Genomic DNA, 13,498 nt, shown 5'->3' on the forward strand with positions numbered 1-13,498 from the left:
GTCATATATATATATATATATATATATATATATATATATATATATATATATATATATATTTATTTATTTTTTTTATTTTTTTTACTTATAACACTACACATAGATCAAATTTAAATCTGTCAAGTATACATTTTCATTTTTTTTTCGTAAAAAAAACAAAAAAAACAACAACCTTGTTTTTTATGATGAACACAAAATATGCAATATTTTCCCCAAAAAAGTATTTCAAAGTGTAATATTTGATGTGAAGTAATTGGAGCCCTAAATAGGTCAATCATTCATAACAACATTGTTTTTTTGAGTACTGACAGTTTTGAATAAAAAGAAATCCCACTAAAATACTTTCATAAAAGTGTTAAAAATAGGTTATAATAAAAAAAAAAAAGATAACCTATTTTTAACACTTATATCTCTAAATCAAATTTAGATCTGTCAAGATAAATTTTTTATAATTTTTTTTATGTTGGTTTTATGCCCTTTTTGTTAATAAAACAACAACCCTTTTATGATGAACACAAAATATGCAATATTTTCCCTCCAAAAGTATTTTAAAGTGTAATATTTGATGTGAAGTAATTGGAGCCCTAAATAGGTCAATATTTCATAACATTGATTTTGATTCATTATTATTTCTTGAGTAATGACAGTTTAAAAAAAAATCTCACTAAAATACTTGGGGATCCAAAAGGGTCCCACTCATAAAAGTGTTATAAATAGGTCATCATTTGTATTTTTTTTCTTTTAACACTTAAATCTGTAGATCAAATTTAGATCCGTCAAGTATAATTAATCATAATTTTTGTATGTTGGTTTTATGCTCTTTTTGTTAAAAAAAAAACAACAACCTTGTTTTTTATGAAGAACACAAAATATGCAATATTTTCCCCAAAAATATTTCAAAGTGTAATATTTGATGTGAAATCAATAATTCATAACAACATTGATTTTGATTCATTATTTTTTGAGTAATGAACATTTTAAATTAAAAAAAATCCCACTAAAATACTTGGGGATCCAAAAGGATCCCACTAATAAAAGTGTTAAAAATAGGTCATACATTTTGTTTTTTACTTTTAACGCTTACATCTCTAGATCAAATTTAGATATGTCAAGTATAATTAATCATATTTTTTGTATGTTTGTTTTATGCTATTTTTGTTAAAAAAAAAATAATTTTAAACTTGTTTTTTATGATGAACACAAAATATGCAATATTTTCCCTAAAAAAGTATTTTAAAGTGTAATATTTGATGTGAAGTAATTGGAGCCCTAAATAGGTCAATAATTCATAACAACATTGGTTTTTTGAGTACTGACAGTTTTAAATAAAAAAAATCCCACTAAAATACTTTCATAAAAGTGTTAAAAATAGGTTATAATTAAAAAAAAAAATTATAACTTATTTTTAACACTTATATCTCTAGATCAAAGTTAGATCTGTCTAGTATAATTTTTCATATTTTTTTTATGTTAGTTTATGCCCTTTTTGTTAAAAAACAACAACAATCCTTTGATGATGAACACAAAATATGCAATATTTTCCCCCAAACGTATTTTAAAGTGTAATATTTGATGTGAAGTAATTGGAGCCTTAAATATGTCAATAATTCATAACATTGATTTTGATTCACTATTATTTTTTGTGTAATGATCAAATAAAAATCCCACTAAAATACTTGGGGATCCAAAAGAGTCCCACTCATAAAAGTGTTAAAAATAGGTCATAATGTGTTTAAAAAAAAATACTTTTAACACTTACATCTCTAGATCCAATTTAGATCTGTCAAGTATAATTAATCATATTTTTTAATGTTTGTTTTATGCTCTTTTTGTTAAAAAAAAACAAAAAACCTTGTTTTTTATGATGAACACAAAATATGCAATATTTTCCCCCAAAATATTTCAAAGTGTAATATTTGATGTGAAGTCAATCATTCATAACATTGATTTTGATTCATTATTATTTTTTGAGTAATGAACATTTTAAATTTAAAAAAATCCCACTAAAATACTTGGGGATCCAAAAGGGTCCCATTTATAAAAGTGTTAAAAATAGGTCATACCTTTTTTTTTTTTTTTTACTTTTAACACTTACATCTCTAGATCAAATGTAGATCTGTCAAGTATAATTAATCATATTTTTTGTATGTTTGTTGTATGCTATTTTTGTTTAAAAAAAAAATTTTTTAAACTTGTTTTTTATGATGAACACAAAATATGCAATATTTTCCCCAAAAAAGTATTTTAAAGTGTAATATTTGATGTGAAGTAATTGGAGCCCTAAATAGGTCAATAATTCATAACAACATTGTTTTTTTGAGTACTGACAGTTTTAAATAAATAAAAAATCCCACTAAAATACTTTCATAAAAGTGTTAAAAATAGGTTATAATTTTTTCAAAAAATTATAACGTATTTTTAACACTTATATCTCTAGATCAAAGTTAGATCTGTCTAGTATAATTTTTCATATTTCTTTTATGTTGGTTTTATGCCCTTTTTGTTAAAAAAACCAACAACAATCCTTTAATGATGAACACAAAATATGCAATATTTTCCCCCAAAAGTATTTCAAAGTGTAATATTTGATGTGAAGTAATTGGAGCCCTAAATAGGTCAATCATTCATAACATTGATTTTGATTCACTATTAGTTTTTGTGTAATGACAGTTTTAAATAAAATAATAATCCCACTAAAATACTTGGGGATCCAAAAGCGTCCCACTCATAAAAGTGTTAAAAATAGGTCATAATGTGTATTTTAAAAAAAAATACTTTTAACACTTACATCCCTAGATCAAATTTAGATCTGTCAAGTATAATTAATCATATTTTTTGTATGTTTGTTTTATGCTCTTTTTGTTAAAAAAAACAAAAACCTTGTTTTTTATGATGAACACAAACTATGCAATATTTTCCCCCAAAATATTTCAAAGTGTAATATTTGATGTGAAGTCAATAATTCATAACATTGATTTTGATTCATTATTATTTTTTGAGTAATTAACATTTTAAATTTAAAAAAATCCCACTAAAATACTCGGGGATCCAAAAGGGTCCCATTCATAAAAGTGTTAAAAATAGGTCATACATTTTTTTTTTTTTTTTTTTACTTTTAACGCTTACATCTCTAGATCAAATTTAGATCTGTCAAGTATAATTAATCATATTTTTTGTATGTTTGTTTTATGCTATTTTTGTTAAAAAAATTTTTTAAATAAAAACTTTTTATGATGAACACAAAACATGCAATATTTTCCCCAAAAAAGTATTTCAAAGTGTAATATTTGATGTGAAGTAATTGGAGCCCTAAATAGGTCAATAATTCATAACAACATTGTTTTTTTGAGTACTGACAGTTTTAAATAAATAAAAAATCCCACTAAAATACTTTCATAAAAGTGTTAAAAATAGGTTATAATTTTTTCAAAAAATTATAACGTATTTTTAACACTTATATCTCTAGATCAAAGTTAGATCTGTCTTGTATAATTTTTCATATTTTTTTTATGTTGGTTTATGCCCTTTTTGTTAAAAAAAACAACAATACTTTAATGATGAACACAAAATATGCAATATTTTCCCCCAAAAGTATTTCAAAGTGTAATATTTGATGTGAAGTAATTGGAGCCTTAAATATGTCAATAATTCATAACATTGATTTTGATTCACTATTATTTTTTGTGTAATGACAGTTTAAAATAAAATAAAAATCCCACTAAAATACTTGGGGATCCAAAAGAGTCCCACTCATAAAAGTGTTAAAAATAGGTCATAATGTTTACTTTTTAAAATACTTTAAACACTTGCATCTCTAGATCAAATTTAGATCTGTCAAGTATAATTAATCATATTTTTTAATGTTTGTTTTATGCTCTTTTTGTTAAAAAAAAAAAAAAAAACTTGTTTCTTATGAAGAACACAAAATATGCAATATTTTCCCCAAAAACATTTCAAAGTGTAATATTTGATGTGAAATCAATAATTCATAACAACATTGATTTTGATTCATTATTTTTTTAGTAATAAACATTTTAAATAAATAAAAAATCCCACTAAAATACTTGGGGATCCAAAAGGATCCCACTAATAAAAGTGTTAAAAATAGGTCATACTTTTTTTTTTTTTTTTACTTTTAACGCTTACATCTCTAGATCAAATTTAGATATGTCAAGTATAATTAATCATATTTTTTGTATGTTTGTTGTATGCTATTTTTGTTAAAAAAAAAATTAAATAAAAACTGTTTTTATGATGAACACAAAACATGCAATATTTTCCCCCAAAAAAGTATTTCAAAGTGTAATATTTGATGTGAAGTAATTGGAGCCCTAAATAGGTCAATAATTCACAACATTGATTTTTTGAGTACTAACAGTTTTAAATAATAAAAATCCCACTAAAATACTTTCATAAAAGTGTTAAAAATAGGTTATAATTTAAAAAAACAACAACTTATTTTTAACACTTATATCTCTAGATCAAAGTTAGATCTGTCTAGTATAATTTTTCATAATTTTTTTATGTTGGTTTATGCCCTTTTTGTTAAAAAACAACAACAATCCTTTAATGATGAACACAAAATATGCAATATTTTCCCCCAAACGTATTTTAAAGTGTAATATTTGATGTGAAGTAATTGGAGCCTTAAATATGTCAATAATTCATAACATTGATTTTGATTCACTATTATTTTTTGTGTAATGACAGTTTTAAATAAAATAAAAATCCCACTAAAATACTTGGGGATCCAAAAGAGTCCCACTCATAAAAGTGTTAAAAATAGGTCATGTGTATTTTTTTTAAATACTTTTAACACTTGCATCTCTAGATCAAATTTAGATCTGTCAAGTATAATTAATCATATTTTTTAATGTTTGTTTTATGCTCTTTTTGTTAAAAAAAAACTTGTTTTTTATGATGAACACAAAATATGCAATATTTTCCCCCAAAATATTTCAAAGTGTAATATTTGATGTGAAGTCAATAATTCATAACATTGATTTTGATTCATTATTATTTTTTGAGTAATGAACATTTTAAATTAAAAAAAAATCCCACTAAAATACTTGGGGATCCAAAAGGGTCCCATTCATAAAAGTGTTAAAAATAGGTCATACATTTTTTTAATTTACTTTTAACACTTACATCTCTAGATCAAATGTAGATCTGTCAAGTATAATTAATCATATTTTTTGTATGTTTGTTTTATGCTATTTTTGTTTAAATTTAAAAAAAAAAAAATACAACCTTGTTTTTTATGATGAACAAAAATATGCAATATTTTCCCCCAAAAGTATTTCAAAGTGTATTATTTGATGTGAAGTAATTGGAGCCCTAAATATGTCAATCATTCATAACAACATTCATTACTATAATTTGAGCAAAGACAGTTTAAATGAAAACAAAATCCTACATTTCAGTTAGTTGAGTCAACAAACCAACTTTTTATTCTTACATTTTTGCTCTTTTATTCCACTTTTAAGTTGTTGTATTTCTTGTTTAAATCATATTTTTTAGAATGTGCTGCTGTTTGCACTTTGCTTTAACACGATAGCAAGGATTTTAAATGATTACAAATACTAAAGTTTTGTTTGGTCCCATCTAGGACTCACGTCATTTTGGCTCTGCCTGGATTAAAGAGCATGGATTTCAGTGCTGTGACCCCTCAGGAGAGAACCTTGGCACACATTTGGCAGCACAGCACAACAAATACACTTCACTGAAGGTCAGTGCACTTATATTGTATTATTATATACATATATTGATTATTATATACATGTATTGTATTATTATATACATATATTGACATTATTATATACATATTTTGACATTATTATATGCATATATTGATATCATATACATATATTAATTATATACATATATTATTATATACATATATTGTATTATTATATACATATATTGACATTATATACATATTTTGACATTATTATATGCATATATTGATATCATATACATATATTAATTATTATATACATATATTGATTATTATATACATATATTGTATTATTATATACATATATTGACATTATATACATATTTTGACATTATTATATGCATATATTGATATCATATACATATATTAATTATATACATATATTATTATATACATATATTGTATTATTATATACATATATTGACATTATATACATATTTTGACATTATTATATGCATATATTGATATCATATACATATATTAATTATATACATATATTATTATATACATATATTGTATTATTATATACATATATTGACATTATATACATATTTTGACATTATTATATGCATATATTGATATCATATACATATATTAATTATTATATACATATATTGATTATTATATACATATATTGTATTATTATATACATATATTGACATTATATACATATTTTGACATTATTATATGCATATATTGATATCATATACATATATTAATTATTATATACATATATTGATTATTATATACATATTGTATTATTATATACATATATTGACATTATTATATGCATATATTGATATCATATACATATATTGACATTATTATATGCATATATTGATATCATATACATAAATTAATTATTATATACATATATTGATTATTATATACATATATTGACATTATTATATACATATTTTGACATTATATGCATATATTGATATAATATACATAAATTATTATATACATATATTGATTATTATATACATATATTGACATTATTATATACATATTTTGACATTATTATATGCATATATTGATATCATATACATAAATTAATTATTATATACATATATTGATTATTATATACATATATTGTATTATTATATACATATTTTCACATTATATGCATATATTGATATCATATACATATATTGACATTATTATATACATATTTTGACATTATTATATGCATATATTGATATCATATACATATATTAATTATTATATACATATATTGTATTATATACATATATTGACATTATTATATACATATTTTGACATTATATGCATATATTGATATCATATACATATATTAATTATTATATACATATATTGTATTATTATATACATATATTGACATTATATACATATTTTGACATTATTATATGCATATATTGATATCATATACATATATTGACATTATTATATACATATTGATAGTATATACATATATTGACATTATATACATATTGATATTATTATAAACATATATTGATATTATTATATACATGTATTGATATTGGTATATACATATTTTGACATTATATGCATATATTGATATCATATACATACCGGTATATTGACATTATATACATATTGATATTATATACATATATTGACATTATATAGACATTATTATATACCGTATTTTCCGCACCATAAGGCGCCCTGGGTTATAAGCCGCGCCTTCAATGAACGGCATATTTCAAAACTTTGTCCACCTATAAGCCGCCCCGTGTTGTAAGCCGCATCTAACTGCGCTAAAGGAATGTCAAAAAAACAGTCAGATAGGTCAGTCAAACTTTAATAATATATTAAAAACCAGCGTGATGTGGGCGCGCATGGAGTCGTATATCAACATGGACGGAGCTGCGTGAAGAAAGCCACCCGGCCTCTTCTCGTAAACTTAAACTTACCTTAACCACTCGCTCATCTTTTCTTCATCCATCCCTTCGAGTTAGCTTTTATGATGACGCCGGCTGGAAAGGTCTCTTTTGGCAAGGTCTTCCTTTTGAATATCACCATGGGTGGAAGTTTCTGGCCATTAGCATGGCAAGCTAGAACCACAGTGAAGGATGACTTCTCATTCCCTGTGGTGCGAATATTCACCGTACGTGCTCCCGTTGTATCCACAGTGCGGTTCACAGGAATATCAGTTGCTGTGAAATAGTAATGTGTGTGCGGATGGAGAGATTGCGTCTTTTCATGAACCGTATCCTTGTCGCTTAGTAGGAGCCATTTTGTGGTCTTTACAGATGTAAACACACAAAGGAAATGAAACGTACGTAATATCCGCGCGCTTTTTCTTCTTCTACGCGGGCAGGTGGTTGCTTACAGTAGAAGAAGAAGCGCTTCCTGTTCTATGGGGGCGGGTGCTTACCTTGGCGGTTGCTTGCGTAGAAGAAGAAGCGCTTCCTGTTCTACCGGGAAAAAAGATGGCGGCTGTTTACCGTAGTTGCGAGATCGAAACTTTATGAAAATGAATCGTAATATTAATCCATATATAAAGCGCACCGGGTTAAAAGCCGCACTGTCAGCTTTTGAGTAAATTTGTGGTTTTTAGGTGCGCCTTATAGTGCGGAAAATACGGTACATATATTGACATTATATGCATATATTGACATTATATACATATTGATATTATACACATGTATTGATATTGTTATATACATTATTGACATTATATACATATATTGATATTGTTATATACATATATTGCCATTATTATACACATATTGATATTATATACATATATTTAACAGCAGCGCACATACATTATAGATATTGATATTATATACATATATTGACATCATATATATTGATATTATATACATATATATTGATATATACATATATTGACATTATCATATACATATATTGATATTATTCTATACATATATTTAACAGCAGTGCACATATATTATATAAAACATATATTGACCCTAACCCCTAACGTTTTTTAAAGTGCAGAATGCAGCTAATTTTTTAACAGAATATTTGTTAGTTTTTTTTAAACTCATTGCTCAAAAAATAATAATCAATGTTTTTGTGAATTATTGACCTAATTACTTCACATTAAATATTACACTTTAAAACACAAAATATAAATTTTCCCTCCAAAATTTTTCAGCTATAAAAAAACTTCTTTTTTTTTTTTGACCAACGGCATAAAACTTTAAAAAAAGATAGATAGATCTGAACAGAACGTTTTATTGTGGTCAAACATGGTTTTTGAAAACAAAAAACAAAATTAAATACAAATGTATGAGTTATTTTTAACACTTTTATAAATTTTGTGAGATTTTATTTAAACTATAATTGCTTATGTTGTATGTTTTGTATATGAGATTTCCAGTTCATTTGATCATCTATTAATACTCCCAAAAATCTGGTTTCTTTTACCCTTTCGATGTCTACTCCGTCTATTTGTATTCGTGTATGATGCTCTTTTCTACTATTACCAAATAGCATTATTTTAGTTTTACTGAGATTCAAAGATAGTCTGTTTTTGTCAAACCATCTTTTTAATGTGTTCATTTCTTCTGTTATTATTTGTATTATCTTCTGTGTGCTCTCTCCTGAACAGAAAGCAGTTGTGTCGTCTGCAAATAAAACCAACTTTAAGTCCTTTGTAACTTTACAAATGTCGTTTATATAAAGATTAAACAATCTTGGTCCCAGTATTGACCCCTGGGGTACACCACAGGATATATCTAGCCGTGTTGACATATTTTCACCCATCTTCACATATTGCTTCCTGTTGGTTAAATAGCTTCTTACCCAGTTCAAGACCAAACCTCTGATGCCATATCGTTCTAATTTTCGTATTAAAATATCATGATTAATTGTGTCAAATGCTTTTGTTAAGTCCATGAATACTGCGGCCATCTATTGCATTGCTCATTTCCTCTGTTATTTTGGTTAATGCTATTGATGTTGAGATATTTGCTCGGAATCCATATTGGTTCTCCACAAGCGTTCCACTTTTGTTAATAAATAAATCTAATCGACTATTTGAATAATTTTTCCATGATTTTGGAGAATTGTGGAAGTAATGAAACTGGTGTGTAGTTAGTAAACTGCTGTACGTCTCCATTCTTATAAATCGGTACGACTTTTGCAATTTTCATTATGTCAGGGAATTTGCCGGTTAAAAATGATGCGTTGGAGGTTCTGAAATGTCTTCTAGAACCTTTTTTTTATCGTTACCATATCTATTCTATGACAGTCGGTTGAGGTCTTGGATTTACAATTTTGATTATTTCTTCTTTTGTTACGATTTTAAGAAACATGGAATTGGGATTTCTATCTATGAGCTCCACTCAAGTCCTCAACTGACTGATTTGGAATTCTTTGATTCTGAATTCTTTCTTTTTTTCAGTGGAAAACATTTGCACAACGCTAGGTTAAAATAACACAAAAACATTACATCTTTAAGTTAAGTTGATTTGAGCAAAAAGGAAAAATACCCAAAATGTGTTTTTTCTTTGAAAAATGATGGACTTTTTATGTGGTGTTTGTGGAATAACTGTCACTTGTGAACGTTGACGTGGACTAGGAACAATCCTGTGTAATGGAGGCATAGAAATAAGTGTCGGAGGCAGATATTTACATATATCCGAATTTAAGTTGTACCGTATTTTCCGCACTATTAGCCGCACCTAAAAACCACAAATTTACTCAAAAGCTGACAGTGCGGCTTATAACCCGGTGCGCTTTATATATGGATTAATATTAAGATTCATTTTCATAAAGTTTCGGTCTCGCAACTACGGTAAACAGCCGCCATCTTTTTTCCCCATAGTACAGGAAGCGCTTCTTCTTCTACTGTAAGCAACCACCCGCCCGCGTAGAAGAAGAAGAAGCGCGCGGATATTACGTTTCATTTCCTTTGAGTGTTTACATCTGTAAATACCACAAAATGGCTCCTACTAAGCGACAGGTTTCCGGTTCATGAAAAGACGCAATCTCTCCATCCGCACACGGACTACTATTTCACAGCAACTGCCTAAAGACTTTCAAGAAAAGCTGGCTACTTTCCGTGCATATTGTAAAAACAAGAAAGCTGAAAAAAAGATCCGGCCAGAGAACATTATCAACATGGACGAGGTTCCACTGACTTTTGATATTCCTGTGAACCGCACTGTGGATACAACGGGAGCACGTACGGTGAATATTCGCACCACAGGGAATGAGAAGTCATCCTTCACTGTGGTTCTAGCTTGCCATGCTAATGGCCAGAAACTTCCACCCATGGTGATATTCAAAAGGAAGACCTTGCCAAAAGAGACCTTTCCAGCCGGCGTCATCATAAAAGCTAACTCGAAGGGATGGATGGATGAAGAAAAGATGAGCGAGTGGTTAAGGTAAGTTTACGCGAAGAGGCCGGGTGGCTTTTTTCACGCAGCTCCGTCCATGTTGATATACGACTCCATGCGCGCCCACATCACGCTGGTTTTTAATATATTATTAAAGTTTGACTGACCTATCTGACTGTTTTTTTGACATTCCTTTAGCGCAGTTAGATGCGGCTTACAACACGGGGCGGCTTATAGGTGGACAAAGTTTTGAAATATGCCGTTCATTGAAGGCGCGGCTTATAACCCAGGGCGGCTTATGGTGCGGAAAATACGGTACTTCTTTTATTTCTTAGTCATATTTGAAAACAGCTCGTGTTTTCCATTTCTTCTCTTGATGCTCTGTCTGCAAGTATACTGTGTGTGTTAACCTTGAGTTCTTTGGAATGTATTATGGCTAGGGAGACGTTGTGCTTGTATTATGGCTAGGGAGGGGGAAGGAAAGAGGGGTTTTTGGCGTTGGGAAGACAAGACCATTTTGGGAGGCGCAATAGAATGTTCTAGGGTTAGACTGGTCTCAAAATGTATATTGGCAAAGCTTTGAAAATATACAACAAAATACCTATTCTGTCTCTGGTGGTTTTTCAACTCAGCTTTAAGTGTCGTAAAGAGCTTGGGAGCGAATTGTGACTTGAATTCCCTGGTCCAAAACGCAACATAAGCCAATATTTACTGAAAGTATCCAAAAGGTATTTTGTTAAAAATTTAAAAAAAAAAGTAAACATCAAACATAGAAGTTGTTGAACATTTTTAATGAATTAACTAAACAGAGAAAAAAAAAAAATCCTTTTTTTTTTTTGTAATAATAATAATAATGGATTAGATTTCTACTAGCCTAAAATATTCCAAATCTATTTCAGGTAGTTTTACACTTCTGCAAAAGCAAAAAAGGGAAAAATGCCAAGAACTTACAGGATTGCAGAAAGCTGAAATGTGTGTAAAATCAATCCCAGGATCCCTTTTAGGAGGTTGGAGAGCATCTGAGTGCTCTGCCCATGCAAACAGTCTGCTTGGCAACACCCAGCTTCAAAAACACAAAGTAGACGGTCTGAAAAAGGTCATGTGATCAGTTCCACGCGCTCTGCTACAATGCGTACTGCGTGCGTTCACACCCGACACGTGGATGCTAGTACTTAGCCCTTCTACAAAAACAACTTCTGTCATCGTCTTCTGCTTCAGGAAGTCAGAAAAATACTCTCTGAAACGTCGTGTGATAGGATTTGTGAGGTAATGGATGACACAATCTTGATAACGCTTAGTGATCAGTGGGATGAAATGGTCAACAATGAAAGTACTTACTTTTCTGTCTGTTATTGAAAAATAATCCCAGATTCAACAGCTGGATTGCAAAAAGCAGTCACCCAAAACAAAAGAAGGCTTCCACAAGTGATGTCTTGTGCACAAAATACTCGATTCACTTCCCAATTGCGATTTGTATTCATCCCGATTCTGAATCAATTTGTAAAACTATTAAAAATGTTTTGTTTTTTTAAAAAGGCCATCTCCATGCAACCGGAAGGTTAGGTAGGTGCCCAAAGACTCAAACTCCCACACTGCAAGAATCGCTTTTGAATCGAGAATCGTGTTCAATTGAGAATCGAATCGTCACCCCACGAATCGGTTTGAATTGAGAATCTTTTTGAATTCATCTTAAATCAAATCGTCACTCCAGAAATCAGAACTGAATCGTTAGGAGCTTAACGATTCACACCCCTACATTGCTGGAATCGATTTGAATTGGAATTTGTGTTGAATCGAGAATGGATTTTAGAATCAAATCACCACCCCAGGAATCGGAATCAGATTGAATCGTTAGGTGCCCAAAGATTCACACCCCTACGTTGCGAGAATCAGTTTGAATCGAGAATCGATTCTGAATCCTTACCCCAGGAATCAGATCGAATCTTTAGGTGCCCAAAGATTCACTCCCCTACATTGCAAGAATCGGTTTAAATCGAGACTTGTTTTGAATCGAGAATCGATTTTGAATGGAATTGTCATTCCAGGAATTATATCGAATCATTAGGTGCTCAAAGATTCACAACCTAGCATTGCAAGAATCGGTTTGACTGGAGAATCGATCCTGAATCAAATTGTCTCTCCGGGAATCGGAATTAAATCGTTAAGTGCCCAAAGATTCACACCCCAAGAATCGGTTTGAATCGAGACTTGTTTTGAATCGAGAATCGATTTTGAATGGAATTGTCATTCCAGGAATCCGATCGAATCATAAGGTGGCCAAAGATTCACAACCTATATTGCGACAATGGTTTGAATCGAGAATCGTGTTGAATCAAGAACCGATCCTGAGTCGAATCGTAACCCCAGGAATCGGAATTAAATCGTTAGGTGCCCAAAGATTCACACCCCTACGTTGCGAGAATCGGTTTGAATCGAGAAT

At 28.9% G+C, this 13,498-nt stretch overlaps 1 protein-coding gene across 3 annotated transcripts in view; it reads left to right on the forward strand.

The window, feature by feature from the left end:
- lrrc51 (leucine rich repeat containing 51) overlaps positions 1–13,498 on the forward strand; it is a 150,375-nt gene that overhangs the window by 23,374 nt on the left and 113,503 nt on the right. For 2 of the 3 annotated variants that reach the window (XM_061925886.2, XM_061925887.2), the window contains exon 4: positions 5,609–5,728. In XM_061925886.2, the coding sequence (XP_061781870.1) occupies positions 5,609–5,726 (118 nt within the window). In that variant the 3' untranslated portion in view covers positions 5,727–5,728. Of the gene's footprint in view, positions 1–5,608; positions 5,729–9,326; positions 9,346–13,498 lie in introns of those variants that run through there. The other variant, XM_072911944.1, reaches the window with a different exon arrangement.

Source organism: Nerophis lumbriciformis, linkage group LG30, assembly GCF_033978685.3.
Source record: "Nerophis lumbriciformis linkage group LG30, RoL_Nlum_v2.1, whole genome shotgun sequence".
Taxonomy (NCBI): domain Eukaryota; kingdom Metazoa; phylum Chordata; class Actinopteri; order Syngnathiformes; family Syngnathidae; genus Nerophis; species Nerophis lumbriciformis.